The sequence below is a fragment of the Hibiscus syriacus genome, unplaced genomic scaffold, assembly GCF_006381635.1.
Source record: "Hibiscus syriacus cultivar Baekdansim isolate YM2019G1 unplaced genomic scaffold, ASM638163v2 tig00110303_pilon, whole genome shotgun sequence".
NCBI lineage: Eukaryota > Viridiplantae > Streptophyta > Magnoliopsida > Malvales > Malvaceae > Hibiscus > Hibiscus syriacus.
In genome coordinates this window covers 987,553-1,006,161 of record NW_024062672.1, presented here as the reverse complement: position 1 = coordinate 1,006,161, position 18,609 = coordinate 987,553, and the positions used below count along the sequence as shown (strand labels likewise).

Here is an 18,609-nt window from a genome sequence, read left to right as displayed (position 1 = left end):
GTAAAATTTGTTGATGTTGGGACTTGACTTGCTTAAAGCAATGAGCATCCTCCATGAAATTTAAGACATAATAAGCCCATGACTATATATGGATACTACCCTCACCAAACAATCCAATCTGAAAGGAAATTCCAACGTTTGTGAACTTCAAAAGGCAAGGGCTTTATTGTTAATCCAGTGAAATAAAGATGGCAGCTTCAATGTGTGAAAAAATATTCATCGGAAGGCATGAAGTAGCAAGAGAGATCAGCCTCAAACAGTCCACAACAAAAATATTCGAGCCTCTACAACCCAGAAGATGAAGATAACTACTTTAGTAATACTTTCGCCATCTTCTCCACATACACAGCTAATGACATCACCGAGAGCCCAGCTGAAACATAAAGAAAAATAATACCGGACGCAACTAAGATTCCACTTTCTCCAACACTGCATAAAGAGGGATAAAAGTGGAAAATAAGTAGTCAGATATGGCAACCAGGCTTGTTTGGCATTTATCATTTTCATGTCGGCGAAGGAAGAAATTTAATAAACCTGTTATCTCGTGTAGCCAGAAGGATGGTTAATGCAGCCATCTGTGTGGCAGTTTTCCACTTCCCCAGCTTATTTACGGCAACAGCCTAATTCATGTATCAAACTTGAGGATAAGCTATAGGCAAAACTCAAGCATTGCCTACTTCGATATAAACGTAAAATAGATAGTTGCTTGACATCCAAGGGAGAGAAACACACCTCCGAAAGCTTACTATTCTGAGAAGCAGCCCATTCCCTAACAGCGCCATAGTTATCTACAAACAAATATCAACTGTTTGTAAGATATTTATAACTAATTAATACAAGTATAAAACAGCATCAGCTGTGGTATATATTACCTCCCTTCCTATAATGGCTGTCGATGGTACATTCAGTAACCACGGAGCTTGCCCAAACAGGGCAACATTCACAGGTCTTGAACATAGTAAAACCAATGCAGCAGCAACCATAAGCTACATTAAAGAGGCATGGGTTCAGATGAAATGCTCACTGGTTCAGAAAAGTCACTACAATCTTTGGCAATCAAACTCTATCTAATAAACAACTTAAATGTTTTGCAAATAAAAAGGAAATAAAAAACCTGCTCGCTCACTTTGTCAGCAACTGGATCCAAAAGGGCACCAAAGGCAGAACATAATTTCATCTGAAAGACATAATAAAGACTTTACTAAGATAAATTGTATAGATTAACTAATTTCCAATAAAGAGAGGGAAAATAAAGGTTTCCATAGTATCTTGAAAAGGGGCTGGTAGAAGCATACTTTTCGAGCAATGTACCCGTCAAGCCAATCAGTCATAGCAGCAGCCACAAATATGCTAGTAGTAGCAGTCCTCCCCCACCAACTATCGACAGAGAAGGCTAGAAAGAAAAAGAAAACCCATTTTTGTTAGTCTCAGACTGAGCATAAAGTTTTGGCATCAGCAATGCAATTAACAACTGCCGCTAAGAATTCATGATTCATGAGCCAAGACAGGAAAATAACAAACAAACCACGTTGACATTAGCAGATCAAACTAAACAGATCAAATTGAAGGTCTGAAACAAATGCTGATTGCATTGCCTCAAAAGTTGAAATGCCGTTATCAAATCATCATCATCATTACTAGAAATTTCAAATCAAATTCAACGAGCAAGTGAATAAGAACAAAAGAAAAACAAATCTAATATCGTAAGTTACAAATATTCAGCTAAAATATTGCTAAATATGAAATTCAATAAAAAGAAACTTAACTGAAAATCAGCACCGGCACGGCGGCGACGCGGCCGAGTGTTAAAACCGTGGGCAACGTTAAAATTTTGGAAGAAGAATTATTAGAATAAGCTAATTTAGGCAGGCGTACTGGTTGCTGTTGCATCAAAGTCTCCGATTCCATACCCGCGAGAATGTCAGAAGACTCGGAACCCGACCCGTTAAAGATTCCTTTATTGTTTGTTTAAAGAAGAGGAGGGAGAGAAACACTCGGGTAAACGCAACGCAGATCTAGTAAACGGGAGGAGGTTTTTATGGGGAAGTTTGGGATGCTGAACTGAAATATAGGGTTAAAAGGGTAAACTAAAATGCTCCGGGAAACGTGAAAAGTGTAAGAGCCATGAATAGGTTGTACTATATTTTTCGATCTAACACCCTTTGTAGTAAGTCGTGTCTCTTGTAGCGCGCTATTAGTTGATTTGGCGTCACGTAGGGTAAGGCGCGCCTTATGCTTACATAGATACACGTGTGTATGGCGCGGGTTAGGGGGCGCGGCTTACTGCAAAGGGTAATAAGCTGACATAGATCGGAAAATATAGTCTGACCGGTGCTTAATTGGGCGTTTACGTTATATGTGATTATAATAAAAGAGATAATAAGTGACAACCTTAAGAAAGTTATCGAACAATTTAATATTTCAAATAATTTTAAATACTTACAATAAGTATTAAATAGTAAATAATAACTAAATTACAATAACTGATATTAAATGGTAATAAATAAAATTAATTGAAATATTAAAAAAGTCAAACAAATTTAACAAAATAAAGTAAATATTAAATGAGAAATAATAAAAAATTATAATTAAAAAGTCCAATAAACTAAATACAAATATAATAAAAAAACAAAATCTATCGATGTCTGCGACGCGAATGTGTTCCGCAGGGCGGTGGCTGTCGGTCTCGAGGAGGATTTCTTTGTATCACTGGTTGTGACTCCTCACTGTCATCATCATCACCACCGTCGTCGCCGTCATCGTCCTGAGTAGGTACATTAGGTTGATGAGGAGCTGATGACGATGAAGCACCTCCATAGAATAAGGACCCTGGAGGTGTATGACTGACTATCCACCGGCCTGCGAAAACTAGGAAAACTCATAAAACCCAGACATTGTTGAGTGTGAAAACTGTACAGGAGGTGTCTGTGCTGCGGCCATGGGTGATGAGGCTGAACCCGCCAAATATCCAGCATATGAACCCCAAGTCGGATCTACAAATATAGATCCATAATAGCCTCCAGAGGGGTCATCTGTGACGGTGGCGGCGGCAGGGTCATAAAAGCAGGTGAAGGCGGCGGCGGCGGCATCTGGTAATGGAAAGGCGATGGCGGCATAATATATGGTTGCGGTATGTAAGTCGCTGGATACGGTGGCTGTTGTGAAGGTCCTACTGGTGCAGCTGAGGATGAACCGGATGCACCTGCTCTCCGTCCACGAGTCGGGGGACGATGGTACTGTGTCGGTGAACGTCTTTGTCGTCGTCGCGGAAAGATCTGCCCTCGTGCATCCTCGGGAAGCATAAACGGTTTGCCGTTTTTGTTGAATCACTCGTAATAATCGTCAGCAACCATCAAGAGGTTAAGTAAAATGAGCTCTCTACGGGGAAGGCGCCGATGTCGATCCTCCCACAACACGACACACGCATGATGCCTCACCAGCCAATCTGTATTTGTCTTGCCGCGTCTATTTATTTTATGCAACTGTTCATATTGCGAGGTGCTTCCAGAATTGGTTGAAAACAACCAAATTGCCGGAGCACGCGATCAGTGGAGTGCTACTCGACGGTCACATAATAGATCAAGGGGACCATCGCCATCCAAACATCTGATGGGTCCCTCAACTCAGGTGGGATCACCGCCCTCACATCATCAGTAGAATATGACACCCATTCAAACTAAAACAAATATATATACTTTTTATCAAAATAATAATCTAATTATATAACTATAATATAAAATCGATTTTTAAACATTAAAATTAATACATGTGTTCCAGCCTTCTGATCAATTAACACCCTAATTTTTTCTAAATCATCATGTAGCTCCTGATGATTTTTCCTATCAGTAGACCACCTATTCAAGAAAAATAATTTCTTATTCACTGTATAAAATTATTAATATACAAAATCAGTTTTATAATTACCTCAAGAGTAGCGGAAATACGAATGGGTTATTAACAACAGGATATAAAAAGGTCCGCCGATAGCATTACGCCTGTAGTCAATGGCTCGACACATCTCCCTGTACAGGCAACCCAAAACTATCGAGCCCCAACTGAGTGATCCGGCCAGATGAAAGTCACCAAGATGTTGCAACCACATACAGTGAACTTGGTTGCACGATTTGTCCGGCATCAGCAACCCTCTTATCAGCTGCAGTATGCATGCTCGTGCATACTGTTTAACTTCATCGTTAGACGCGTCCTCGCTCAACTCCCGAAAATTGGCATCTAACCAATTTAACGGTATCCGTCCACCGTTAAAATTTTCCGGGACACGTCCTAGACTAACCCGACACAAAGTAGTCCAAGAACCGAAAGCTATCCCTGATATCACACCTCCATCCATTGGAAGCTCCATGTGCATAGAAACATCCTCAAGCGTGATCGTGCACTCTTTGCACAGAATATGGAATGTGTGGGTCTCTGGCCTCCACCGCTCTACTAAGGTAGAAATAAGGTCTGGTTCTATCTTACAGTGACTCTGATATCTACCTAGGTGACCGAATCCAACCTCTACTAAATACGGCATTATACGAGTAGGTATAATTAACTTAAGGTTCCTAATAAATGGATCTAATATACGATCTCTCTCATAAAAAATAAATAATTACACAAATTAATTTTTAAACTAATAATCATGCATTAAATAAATTAATTAATTAAATTAAAACGTTAAAATGTTACCGTATCAGCAAAGTGTCGAGATATATGATTTCCATCCAACCAAAGTAGACCGCCTTCCATTTTATATCTGCAAAAAAAAATTAATTAAATAAAATATTAAATAATTAAATAAATTACTAAAAAATACTAAATATAATAAAATATACCTTAATAATAGAATATAAGAGTATTTGAGAGAAGTTGAGAGGATTTGATGTAATGAAAGTGATTGAGAATGGAAGTATTTATAGGGAGGGATGAGTGTGAACGGGCGGGGGTAATTTGATAATTAAGGGTATAGTGCGGGACAGAGCCCGCGCATTTCTGACGAGTGTTAGAATCATAGGTAAGGCGCGACCCCTGCGCCGCGTCATACCCTTAATTACAACTTGCCCTCGACCGTTTACACATGTATCCAAGTCAGCATAAGACGCGTCGCAGGAGGCGCGCCTTACTCCACGTGACGTCAAATTAGCGTATAGCGCGCTGCAGGGGGCGCGCCTTACTGCAAAGGGTGTTAGATCGAGAAATATAGTCTGACCGGTGCCTGATCGGTAAATATACCGGTCACCGATGATTTTTTTGAAAAAAACGTCGTGTCACTAAGCTGGTCGTTGGAGTAAAATTGAATTGGATTCTCAAAATTTAATTAAATTAATGGTTAATTATCTCAAAATAATGTGATGGTGTAGATAATATTTTTTGTCGACAAAAATATTTTCGATTTATCTTAAAATAATAATATTTTGAAATATTATATTTTTATATTGATTTTATCATTAAATTTTAGAAGATATCAATTTTAAGTACTTAATTTTTTTTATTATCAATAACGATCAATTGTTGCCCGTTACTTGGCAAGATAAAGTAATGGATCATTTGCCTTTCATTCCTTTTTCTTATCAAATTGGATTTATACGTAAAAAAATTATTCAAAATCGATAAAATTTTATCTAAATATTTGACGTGCTAATATTTTGGTATCCACTGATGATCATCCAATAGTGTTAATTTTGAGTTATGTTATTCGTTTTCTTAACAACAAAAAAATTCTCATTGTTTTATGAGCATACCCTCAAAATTTTCAAATAAAAAATAGCTATAAAATCTAAAAAAATGATGTATTTTTATTTATTTTTGTAGGTTTTAAAAAAGTTTTGAATAGAATTTAAATGGATAAGATGATAGAAGATGATGAAACAAATTTATCAATGTTTAGAGTGATAATAAAAAACATTAAAAATAAAATTTTCAATGATAATTAAAAATTTGTGAAAATTAAAACTCAGATGAGAGAAGAAAGTAGTAGAATTAAAAATATATGACTTTCAAAATAACAATTTTGAATGTTAACGACTGAAAGATCATCCTAAATGCAACCAAATTTCTAAAAGATTGTCAGTTGCTAACTTTTAAATAATTATTTGTATTTGGGATAAGGTACATGAATGATCTGTAATTATCAATATTTATTATTTATTAAAATAATAAAAGGTAGAATTTATTTGGGATAAGATACATGAATGATCTTTGATTATAAAGCTGTATTTCGTTAAATATTTCTATTATTAAAAGTTACAAAATAGTAATATAGTTATAAGAAATTATTTTGTTAGATTTTCTAATTATTAAAAAAGACAGAATGATTATTTGATTATTCATATATTATAAATTCATTATTTTTTTATTAAAAAATATTATTTTTTGAGTTGGACGTTGACATGCTTACTGAGATATGATGAAATAGTATTTTAATAATATATATTGACACCGTCTTTGTTGTCAAACAATGACTTGACGTTATAATATTTTAAGCATTGGTTATACGACATAATGTAAATGGAGACTCAATTCACAAAATATATCTCAAATGGTTTTGAAATTAAATATTGTTATATTTCAGTCAGTAAGTTAACGTTCAAAATAGAATATTGTCAATTTCTAATAAGAAAAAATGAATTTAGAATATATAAATAATTAGATAATCATTTTGTAATTTTTAATAATAAAATAATAAAACGGCGTATAACTATGTACTTTTGAACATTTATCCATTGTTTTGAAAACCGGATCGGATCAGCTAGTTCAACCGGTTCAATCGGGAACCGTTGTCTAGTCCGATTCAATCTAAACTGGTTGAACCGTTACTAGTGAACCAGCCAGAACCGCTGAACCGTTCGAACCGAACCCGCTGAAAATTGGAAAAAAACGGAAATTTTGTTTTAAAAAAAAATTTAAACCAAACGACGTCGTTTGTTAAACGAGCCAAGTCGAACTCGAGTATTGCCGAGCTCGACTCGAACTTGAAAACTTTAAAAGTAAGCTCAACTCGACTCAAAATCACGCAAAAATTATCAAGTTCAACTCAAACTCGAAATATAATATTAAAACTTAACTCAAAAAGGCTTGAACTCAAAAAAAATTGGAAGCTCGATTGAAGCCTAAAATTCGAGCTTGATTGAAGTGAAAGAATAGTTCACTCAATGCTCATCAAAAGGCTCCATGATTTTGAATGCCAAATTACCTCTATTATTTATAGAAGTTAGTTGTGATGCTCTTCTATGTTTCTTAGTATGTGAGATTGTTTTGTTCTCATATTTTTACTCTTTAAACTTTTGGAATGCTCTTCTATGTTTCTTAGCCATATGTGATTGTTTTTAAAAAAAAATTAAACCAAACAAATATCATTTTGTTATAATTTTTTTAGCCCCAAATTTATTTTTTAATTATAGTTATATAATTATATTTATTATTTAATATGTTTTATCTTAAATATTATGTGTAGTTAATTTGAATCATTTTGTTTCACTTGATTTTATGGTTTTTAACTTATATATGTTATGACTTACTTTGAATATGATTTGTGATATAAAAAATTATTTTTTATTAAATATTTTTGGTATATTTATTTAATTTTTTAAATAATTATGACGTCGTCCGATTCTTCCGACCGGTCAAACCGATTCGACCGGTTGAACCAATGACCCGATAACATGACCGGTTCGCTAACCGGTCTGGTTCTGAAAACCATGCATTTATCTACTTATTTAAATAAAAAAATTAAAAATAATTGAAACCGGTCAGAATTCAAATATATAGAATTAGTCAAACCATTTTTTTGTTTTATTAATTTTAGATTTTACACACAAAAAAAGGAATTATCTTATTTTCAGAATTCAAATATGTAGAATTAGTCAAACCATTTTTTTATTTTATTAATTTTAGATTTTACAAAAAAAGGAATTATCTTATTTTCAGAATTCAAATATATAGAATTAGTCATACCATTTTTTTATTTTATTAATTTTAGATTTTACAAAAAAAAGGAATTATCTTATTTTCAGAATTCAAATATATAGAATTAGTCAAACCATTTTTTTATTAATTTTATATTTAAAAAAAGGAATTATCTTATTTTCAGCAGGCATTGGTTTATTTTTATGGTTGATTTCTTTTTACAAATATAAATAAATTTTAAAAACTCTAAATTACTACAAATTGATACTTTTAAAATAGTGAAAATAGTAAATAATTCGATGGAATGATTAAAATAGAAAATCAAAATCCAACCGATAATCCATGTCCATATTAAGAAAGAAATGGGTCACGTTGTAATGACGTGCCTTTTTTTTTTTTTTTTGCATGCGTCTGCCCGCCTTTCCAACTCCATTTTATCTTCAATTGTTCCCTTCCCTTGCAGAAATTCAAGCAAAAGGAGCACAAAATTCTCCGAATGATCCTCCTGCCCGTCGCTGTCACCCTGGAGATCTCACAGACCAATCAAATCCATCCACCTCATCACCGCAACAAATGCGATCCTCCACCACTGCAACCACCAAAGCCGCGAACTCCCTAATAACGATCGAACACAATAGGTACGCTTCTCTTGCCACGTGTACCGCCGATTTCTTTCTCCACCTATGACAGTTACGATCTGATTTATTCTTCTTCTCTTATCCCTCCCTTGTTTCTAGTGAAAATATTTTTACTGTTTTTTTATTCCGCTTTTTTATTCGTGATTATTGATTTGAAATTGATAATGTGGAATGTGATTTATTTGTTATGAACACATTTGAGTGGTAAATATGAGCTTATGGTGTTTTCTACCGTAACTCGGCGGTCTTCTAGTGCCGATTTCAGGTAAATTCAAGCTCGATTTTGATTGATTTTTCCTTTTTCATTGTTCCTTTTTTCAATTTTGAACATCCTATTGAAATTCGTCACAGTTTGGTTTGGTAATTGACTAATTTGGCATCTGGTTGATAGCGGTTTAATTTATTGTTTTCTATTTGGAGAACGCTGTTGGGGTTCGTGATCTTTCATTCGGGAAAAACCTTCATGGAACCTGGTTTTATTTTTGTTCAGATTGAGTGGAAAATAGTTATAACTGAAAATAGACTATTTGTGTACCGTCTCTAAGTAGGCAATGTCTAGAGTCAACTGCAATAAATTGGAGTTATTTATTGATTAACTTACCTTTAGCTTTTAGTTTGATGCTTTTGCTTATTTCTTGCAATAGGTTTTATTTTGCAGCAAGTTGTATTGTTTTGAATTTGATAAGTTTAGGTTAATATGGCAAGCAATGTTATGGAAGCTTTTGCAAATTGAAGTTAGGTTTTGCTTAGGATGTTGTGGAAATATCAATCTTTCTTTTTTGGTGGAATAATATGCTGTTTTTTTATCTTTATCTTTATCTTTATTTTATGGAAGAATAATAATCTGTTGTTAAATTGAATGTGTGTTGAACTTTTGGGGGCTTATTAAAGCTTTTATTGTTGATAGGGATGCATATGGATTTGCTGTGAGACCTCAGCATGTACAAAGATACCGAGAATATGCTAATATCTACAAGGTATTTTTCTTGACCTTTTATTACTTTTTGTTTTAAGCTCATCCCTTCTTTCAGCTTCTGAGGAAAAGAAAGGATAATTAAATGCCACCTCATGTATCTTGGTGAATATTGATTCTTTTCCAACCTCTCCCACATTGTTATGGCCTTACAGTCCTAAATTATTGCAAAATCTGAACTCAGAACTTTGGTATAGGTTGTTTGACTAGTTTCTTGGTAATTGAACTAGGATCAAAGTGATTATCTTGTATATAATAATGACTTCAGGAAGAAGAGGAGGAAAGATCAGGTAGGTGGAATGATTTCTTGGAACGCCAAGCAGAGTATGCTGGACTGCCTATGAACGAGATGCCCTCGGAGGAAGAAAATGAGGTCTCACGCATCGAAGCTGCAGAGGATGGGAACAATGAAGCACAAAAGGGAGATGGAGACAATTTATGCAAAAAGAAGTCTGATTCTGATAGTCTGTCTGAGAATGATGATACAGAAAAAGAGAAGGTGCTGTATGCACCTGAGAAAATAGGTCATCGGACCAAAATATGGACTGAAATTAGACCATCCATTAGGGTCATTGAATATATGATGACTATCAGTATTCAGAAGACAGGTGGTGTATCAAAAGAAGAGCAAGAAACTGGTCAAACGAAACCATTATCTCCTGCAGGAGATGCTAGATGCACAAAGGGAGCACCAGAGGAAGATTCCGAGGATGAATTTTATGATGCTTATTCTGAGAGATCTGACCCAGGCCAAGATGCCCCTACAATTGACAACACAGACACCATACCAGGTGCTGCTGAAAATGCAGCTCCTACAGAATCTTTACATCCTTGGAAAGAAGAGTTGGAAGTTCTTGTTCGTGGTGGTGTGCCAATGACTCTTAGGGGAGAGGTATGTATTTGATAATCCTCTATTTTCTTCTTCTTCTTCTTCTTCTTCTTCTTCTTCTTCTCTCTCTCTCTCTTATATCTTGGTCATTACAGGTTTGGCAAGCCTTTGTTGGTGTAAGGACACACCGAGTAGAGAACTACTACCAGGATCTGCTTGCCAATGAAACTAACACTGCCAATAACACTGATCAAAAGAGCTTCCAGTCATATAGTAAGGACTCAACCACCAAGTCCATAAGTGGGCATGAGAAGTGGAAGGGACAGATTGAGAAGGTTGTTTCATTTGCAGTTTTAATTACATATTAGTTTTTTTCAGCAGTAGATGCTACCTTTTTTTTAAAGTGTTATTAGTTTGAGATTCCTGATTGGAGATTCTAAAAACAGGATTTGCCGCGAACATTCCCTGGTCATCCCGCTCTGGATGGTGATGGTAGAAATGCTTTGAGACGGTTACTTACAGCCTATGCTCGACATAACCCCTCAGTTGGATACTGTCAGGTACTCGGTTCAGAAATATGTTAGCTATTGTCATGGTTATGGTGTTTTGGCATTTTGGATTAAGTGTTTTCTCATGCAGGCCATGAATTTCTTTGCTGCCTTGTTACTGCTCTTGATGCCTGAAGAAAATGCGTTCTGGTAGGTTGAGAGACTCAGTAGTGAAAATTCCTTGAAAATCCAGTATACATTGTTTTCTGAAATTCATTTTTCAAGGTTACAGAGCAGAGCATATTTTGTTTCTGGAACATGATAATTTTGGTATTTCCATTATTTGCTTGTCTTGTTTATTTGATGCCAGTATTCTATTTTTAAATACAAGCATAATATTCGAATTTTAAAATTAGGGGCAGGATTGATTTTATATTTTTCTAAGTTATGGTATATACTTTAGGACTTTGAAGGGCATTATTGATGAGTATTTTGATGGCTATTTCTCAGAGGAAATGATTGAGTCTCAGGTAAAGTATTTCACATTACTCCTTTTTCTCCTTGTTGATTGATTTCTACTATCTGCTTCTCCTAAACGAGATTGTTAAAGTGGATAGTGAAGTAATTATGCTTTAGATCTATCATAGTAAAATTGTGACCTTTTGTTAGGTTGACCAACTTGTCTTTGAGGAGTTGGTGCATGAGAGATTTCCAAAACTTGGTTTGTTTGTTTTTCAATATTTGTTCTTTTTTTGTTTGTAATTTCTCAGATGTTCTCTTTACATCATGTTTTCTGGGAAGGCAGTTTATGATTGACAATGCCATGTTTACTGCAGTCAGTCATCTGGATCACCTGGGAGTTCAAGTGGCATGGGTTACTGGACCTTGGTTCCTTTCCATTTTTATGAACATGCTTCCATGGGAAAGTGGTCAGGTTTCATGCCATGTCCTATAGCAATATTTGATGAGTGCCTTTGTTTCCATTTTACTGATGTTTGTACTACTCAATTTACAATTGTAATAACTAGTGCTTAGTCACCAGATTCCTGATGGATTTGTCCTCATTACAGTTCTTCGAATCTGGGATGTGTTCTTGTTTGAAGGAAATCGCGTTATGATTTTTAGGGCAGCACTTGCTCTTATAGAGTTTTATGGTAAGGGGTAATAGACATAATTATTTTGAACTTTATGATATCTTTTGGGTAATTGAAGCCTGAAAATTGCGACTAACTAACTATTTTTATCTACAAACTGTAACCTAATTTTCTTACAGGCCCTGCACTACTTACAACTAAGGACGCAGGGGATGCAGTTACTTTGCTACAATCATTGGCTAGCTCAACATTTGACAGTAGTCAACTTGTATTGACAGCTTGTATGGGTTACCAAAATGTAAATGAACAAATATTATGTGAGTTAAGAGAAAAGCATCGGTCAGTTGTAAAAGCTGCAGTTGAGGAAAGATTAAGGGGGCTTCAAATTTGGAGAAAGTCTCAGGGCCTGGCAAAGCTATATAGTTTTAAGCATGATCATAACGTGGTGCTTACGGGAACAAATAAGACAAGACAACTGGTTGATTCAAAAACTAATGAGAACATTTCTCGTTTAGAATCCAATTCAATGAATGCGGATGAAGACCATTTTTCAGATCCTGTTCCTGATCTTAAACAGCAGGTAGTGTATAAATTTCCTCTTCATGAATACAATATTTCATTGCAGACCAAACAAAATGTTTAAAGGGTATGTTAATTGTTTAATTACTAATAGTTTATCTAAATTTGGCAAGTTGAGGATACAGTAGGCTACATCATATTCACAGTGTATTTTGCTCGACTTATGTTCATTCATGAGATTCTGTTCTCCTGTTTTATCACGTTTCAGTCTTAATTTATTATAAACAATCATGTGCAGGCTATAGGGTTAAAGGTTGAGTTGTGCAGGTTGCTGGAAGAGAAAAAATTAGCTGTCCTCAGGTTCATAAATTATATTATGTCTGATTCTTAAGTTTCTATAGATTATGTAATATAGGCAATGTAATTTATTTTGTTGCTTGCAGTTCTGTTACTCACTTTCTCTTACCTCTTTTCTACACGGTTGATATCTTTGCTGTGCCATTATGTTTTATAAATTGGATATATCTGACTATGTAATAGCATTTTATGATTGAATTTATGTGTGATTTAATTTGAGATAATCCTCTATCTTCTTCCTGAAAATCCCATGTGCTTATGTGACACTGATTTCCTCACTTGTGTTAGGTCTGAGGCGCTGGAGACGGCTTTGATGGAGATGGTTAAGCAGGACAATCGACACCAATTAAGTGCTAGGGTAAATTGGAATATCTTAAACAGTGGAAATTCCATTGACATTAATATAATTCTTTAATTATTGTTCAATTTGCTAAAATTTACAGTCAGCTAATAATTTTTTCTTAATATAATTATTGAACTATGTCATTCCCATCGTGCAACAAAATTTGCTTGCTTTTACCTGGCACCTTGGGTATTTTCATGAAATTTTATGTTAGATTCTCAATGGTCATTCTATCTCTAGCTACTTTAATGTACAATTTGATTAATGTTATTACCTCAACTGTCTAAAAAATCTGTGTTTCTGGTTTTCATGACCCATGTCCGAATCATTATCGTCATTGGGCAGTTAGCTAATTACCCATATGTTTTGCTGATAGTGGTTTTCTGACTTGAAAGTCGCTAGTTATTTTCTTCAGATGATTAAATTGTGTACTGAATATCTGCTTTTCATCTTTAGGTGGAGCAATTAGAGCAAGAAATTGGTGAGCTTCGTAACGCACTCTCTGAGAAGCTTGAACGAGAACATGCAATGCTTCAGGTTTGATTTGTTTTTTCATTTTCAACAGTTTAAATGTTATCTTCTTCTCTTGATGTACAGTATTGATGATAACTAGATCTGTTACAAAATTCATAGGTCCTAATGCACATGGAGCAACATCAAAAGGAAACAGAAGATGCTCGCATGTCTGCTGAACAAGATGCAGCTGAACAAAGATTTTCTGTTGAAGTGCTTCAGGTACTCAGCTTGACCAAACTCTCTTGTTTTTTCATGTAATTTTTGTATGTAGATATTCACTATATTTTGCTCTTCAATCCTGAATAGTAGTGATATATTTCATTTGGCTTTATATCAATGGTTTCACAGCTATAAAAAAATCATCTTTTACCAAGTACTCCAGGTTAAGGAACAAATATCTTTAAAGCATCTCTTGCTTTCATGGAAAATAACGCTGTTTAAGTTATTATAACCAAACACTGGGAATGTTGTTGATATGCTGTAGCATGGAAAATTTGGAAGAACATGCTCATTTCCTTTTCTCCATAATAAATTCCCCATTAAACTTACATTACTGAGGAAACTAACATTGTTTTGAGTACTTATAACATTTTCATGGAGAAAAGTATGCAAATATTATATGCATTTTTCTTCATACCATCTCTGCTCTTGGCTTCGACATTTATGGTAATGCAGGGAAAGTATGACGAGGCCGTTGGTAAACTTGCTCAACTGGAGAAAAGAGTGGTAATGGCAGAATCAATGTTAAAGGCTACCTTTAAAGCTCAACCTCCTCTTTATCCACGGTGTGTATTTGGCATTCCTGATTTCAAATCTTTTATGCTAGGGTGAAAAAACATTTTCTTGCGGATGAAAAATCTGGACCAGATTGGTCAGTTCTATATAGTTGAACTTAAAAATGAGAGAACCACCCGAAACCAGTAAAACTGGTACAACTGATTTTTTTTTTAAAAATCAGGCTTTTCCATTATATTTTGGTTCGTTTTCATCTCTTTTTTTTGTAAATATAAAATTTCCTAATTGTTTGGGTTTACTTTTATTTTCCTAAATCTTTGAAAATGTTAATGGATTTTTACTAATTTATGTTGAAAATTTTCAAGATGATTGAATCATTTGATTCAACCAGTCGAATTAAAAACCAGGGTCCAACCGGTTCAGGTCTTTCAACGTTATATTTTGTTGGCCTGTTGTGTATATATTGGAGGTGGCGGATTGGGGACAGTAAATTGTCTTTATCTCATCTCTCTATTTACTATTCCTTTATCGACGTCTTTCAAATGCTTTGTTCTTTTCATTTCTTATTATTTTTAATTTCCCTTTTCATCATCTACCCTCTAATTTTCAGCCCATTATTTACATATAAAAGATATTATGAGCCATTCTGAAAAAAAAGAAAGATATTGAGCCTCTGTTTTATTTTTGAGCTCCTTATGCCTTTGATTTGACCTCCCGCTAATAAATATTGGCTTGCAGATCATCTCAGCCAGGTTTACCACCACGCAAGAATAAAGAACTCCAACAAGAGATACCCTCCAGCTCGATTGATTTATTTGTTCGACCACTTGTACTTAACTGGCATGACAGGATCAAGGTTAATTTTCACACTTTTATGTTCTTATAAGCTGTGGGATTATCAGATGATTATTTGGCTTTATTAAACTGATGTGAAGGCTTAACAATTGGCACAACTAAAATACGTTACTCGAAATTCACACGAGTATGAGTTTGATGGAATTATGTTCAGCTCTTTATTAAAAAGCCGCACATTTGAAAGATATATGTCCGCATTCATGTCCAAAATTATATTGGGCACAGGTATCAGAGACATACCTGAACAAAAATAAGAACCTGAGTTTGAGATTTAGTAAGTGTACTTAAAAAGTTGGAAATTTAAATCTCTTACTTTTTTTATTTAAAAATTTTAGTCTAATTGTCGACATTGTTGGTATTTGCTGTAAAAATGTACTTGTTATTAAGCATGCTTACTGAGTTCATAATGGTTTACTTTTGAAGTTGAAGTTTGGTATGATTTACTAAGATTGTAAATATGACTTATTGACAAAACAGGCAAAGATCAGTAACACCGATGAGCCAAATGATGGGAAGTCCTCTATTGAGGGTCAGAATACCGAAGTAAGGCAGACAGATACAAAGGCTTCAGAAAACAACAGCACGGATGCGAATGACGAGGATGCAAGCGGCACCGAAGGTCAAGGTAAGGAGTGAAATGTTGCTAATATGTCATGTTAATAACTGCATATATATCCTTCATTTGCTGCCTTCAGTTCAATTCTTACATTCATTGGGCTCTGTATATCATTTTTCTTCATCACTGCCATTTGTGGGGAGAAGTTGCAAATATTTTAACTGGAAAATCGATATAAAGCTCGTATCGGTTGTTGTTTGCCTTGGCTGCTATTAGATTACAATGTTGGTTCTGGTTCCTAGAAGTAAAGAGCATGTAAGAAAGGAGATGAGTTGGTAATCAACTGTAAGTCCTTTAGCGAGAAAAAGAGAAGGTAACTGTACTGGAATACATTTAAAATCTGAACATTCTCATGTGTTTTAGATTTATTGATGCAGTTGTCCTAAAGGAGTTTCGATTTAATATTTATTTGTCCTGAATTTTAGTATATATATATATATATCTCTTGTTGAATTGATATTTTCTTTTTAATGTTGAATATTGGTTTAAATTATTATATAATTTGATTTGTTAGTAATTTATTTCATATAAAATTTGACATTTTTTTTTCACTTTGATGCGGTGCTGCAGGCTTTAGTCATATGGTGTTCAAATTTGCCAGATCCTATTCAGCCGACGATCTAAACTTGCAAAATTACGATTTATGGAGGAATCTTAGAAGTAAACTCCGGACCGGAGAAATTTTAAAATCTGAAAATGAATAAGCCAATCATAAAAAGTCAATTCCAATATATCCTCAATTCTTTCATTTGTATGCTTTTTCTTTATTTGTTGGATCCCCTATTAAATAAAACCAAATTATCACATTTTTTATTTTTGAATATTTGCATTTAATAATGGTATTTAAAACATTTAAATATAAATTTTTATGTGTGCTTAATTTGTTTTATAAAATGAAGCAGATTCAGCACCAAATGGATCTCATAACTAACTTCCCTTCCAACTATGGAGTACGAGTATAAAACAAAAAAAAATATTATTTAATATATCAGTAAAAATTAACTTCGGTAATTTAAATGATATCAAATATATTTAAAAAAGTAAAAAATAAAAAATAATACATCCGATACTGTATTTTTTAAGTGATATATTTTTAATAATACCCAAAAAGAAGAGAATAACAAATTGGGTTTATATAATCAGGTATAAGAATCCTTTTGCTAATGGGGTGTATAAGCATTTATTCCTTGAAGACCATTACAGATAATAACAGTAGAAAATAACAATAGAAAATTATAAGCCTGAGTTAACAAACTTTATACTCGTTTTCACTATTAATATTTTGATGGTCGAATTTAATTATACTAATTTTGTATATCATCTTAACTTTATATATTTGATGACCGGAAATTTTTTTTTCATATAAAATAAATAATCAAATATTTTAATTCATTCAAAATTATACATGTATCAACATTCTACTCTATAAGAGATACTACTCTATAAGAAATTGTAAAAGTGTATAATATGTAACATCCCAAACTACGAGTTAGTGACTAAATTGTAAAATTTAAGCAGAATAGTTGAATAGTTCAATGATTTATTTGTGGATATTTCTTTAAAGTTATTAGTAATTATTAAAGGAATTAAAGGGCAAAATGGTCATTTATCATGAAAGATATTTTTTTTATCTCTTTAAGAAGAGATAAACACGTTGGGGGGGGAGAGTATCTGGAAAACTCTTCTTCTTCTCCAACGTGTTGAGCAAATGTGAGTTTTTATTTAGTTGATTATTTGTTGATTTTATAGTTGGGTTTTGATTATTAGATGATAACTAAGCTTAAGGAAAGCTTAAGTTATCTTATAAACAAAAGATGAAGAAGTTATGAAAGATTTAAGTGAAAGAGTTTTTAAATGAATTTCTATAAAAGAGTTGATAAGCTGAATTTGAAATTAATTTCGACATGTCATCAGCTTAATTAAGAGATATGACGTGATATAATTGAATTTAGAGTATATTGAATATTTGGTATGATTATTGAAGTTCATAAAGAGGAGAAGATTTTGAGGTTTAAAATGAGATAAATGAGTAGAAATTAGTTTAAGTATGTATATTTGAGTTAAGATTATGAAAGGGAATGAAACATGACGAATTTAAGTTTATATAGTGAATTTTCGTGCATGAACAGTGATTTTCTGGGCTTCAACGAAAAATTCCAGATTATGCAGGGGGTACAGATACCCTCCTGGGGGGTATTGATTCCCCCTAATGGAAAAAATGGAAATTTGGTTCATTAAACTAGCTTAAGTTATTAACATCAAGTTTAAGGTTTAGGCTTCTGATAATTGTTTTGAAATGTTATATTTATGTAGATATTGAGTCTAAACAAGTTTCGGAACAATCAAAGAATTAGGATCGAATAAAAGCGAGGCTAAGGTGAGTGCAATTTAATTGTATGTATGTTATTGAACATACATGGCTTGCGATGAGCCACTGGCGGAATTACTATAGTAAAACGTGACTCCTAAAATGTTATATAGTTGATGGAATTCTTATATGTGCATAAGTACATGAAAATAGGTATATGTTATTATATGTGATTATAAGAGCAATAAGATGAATACATGCATATGTCTATAGAGTAAGTGTATTTCTACATGTTATGTGAATATATGTATGTGTGAATATGTTTGGTATGATTACATGATCATAAGATATAAACAATGTGATAAGTGATATGTGAATATATGAAATTATGAGACAAACGATTAAGTGCTTAAGAGATATAGGCAATGAGATAGGT

At 33.7% G+C, this 18,609-nt stretch overlaps 2 protein-coding genes across 5 annotated transcripts; one reads left to right on the top strand and one right to left on the bottom strand.

Annotated features, from left to right (window-relative positions):
• Positions 1–318: 318 nt before the first annotated feature.
• Positions 319–2,041, bottom strand: LOC120116760 (CDP-diacylglycerol--glycerol-3-phosphate 3-phosphatidyltransferase 1, chloroplastic-like). 2 transcript variants are annotated; one of them, XM_039137174.1, is made up of 6 exons: positions 1,767–2,041; positions 1,296–1,393; positions 1,115–1,177; positions 873–986; positions 733–788; positions 319–620 (listed from the first exon to the last, which is right to left on the bottom strand). In XM_039137174.1, exons 1-6 carry the CDS (start codon positions 1,906–1,908, stop codon positions 608–610), a joined length of 486 nt encoding a protein of 161 aa, XP_038993105.1. In that variant the 5' UTR covers positions 1,909–2,041; the 3' UTR covers positions 319–607. The 2 variants fall into 2 exon arrangements, with proteins under 2 accessions (XP_038993105.1, XP_038993106.1); XM_039137175.1 differs by having other exon boundaries at positions 1,127–1,177.
• Positions 2,042–8,316: 6,275 nt separating this feature from the next.
• On the top strand, positions 8,317–16,641 carry LOC120116759 (EVI5-like protein). 3 transcript variants are annotated; one of them, XM_039137171.1, is made up of 19 exons: positions 8,317–8,540; positions 9,448–9,517; positions 9,782–10,405; positions 10,498–10,677; positions 10,789–10,902; positions 10,982–11,040; positions 11,294–11,360; positions 11,500–11,551; positions 11,667–11,759; positions 11,901–11,984; positions 12,104–12,504; positions 12,742–12,803; positions 13,089–13,158; positions 13,600–13,680; positions 13,777–13,878; positions 14,335–14,444; positions 15,133–15,250; positions 15,727–15,874; positions 16,436–16,641. In XM_039137171.1, the coding sequence occupies exons 1-19, from the start codon at positions 8,476–8,478 to the stop codon at positions 16,567–16,569; spliced, it is 2,634 nt and encodes an 877-aa protein (XP_038993102.1). In that variant the 5' UTR covers positions 8,317–8,475; the 3' UTR covers positions 16,570–16,641. The 3 variants fall into 3 exon arrangements, with proteins under 3 accessions (XP_038993102.1, XP_038993104.1, XP_038993103.1); XM_039137172.1 differs by lacking the exon at positions 8,317–8,540 and adding an exon at positions 8,685–8,805; XM_039137173.1 differs by lacking the exon at positions 16,436–16,641 and having other exon boundaries at positions 15,727–16,172.
• Positions 16,642–18,609: the final 1,968 nt, after the last annotated feature.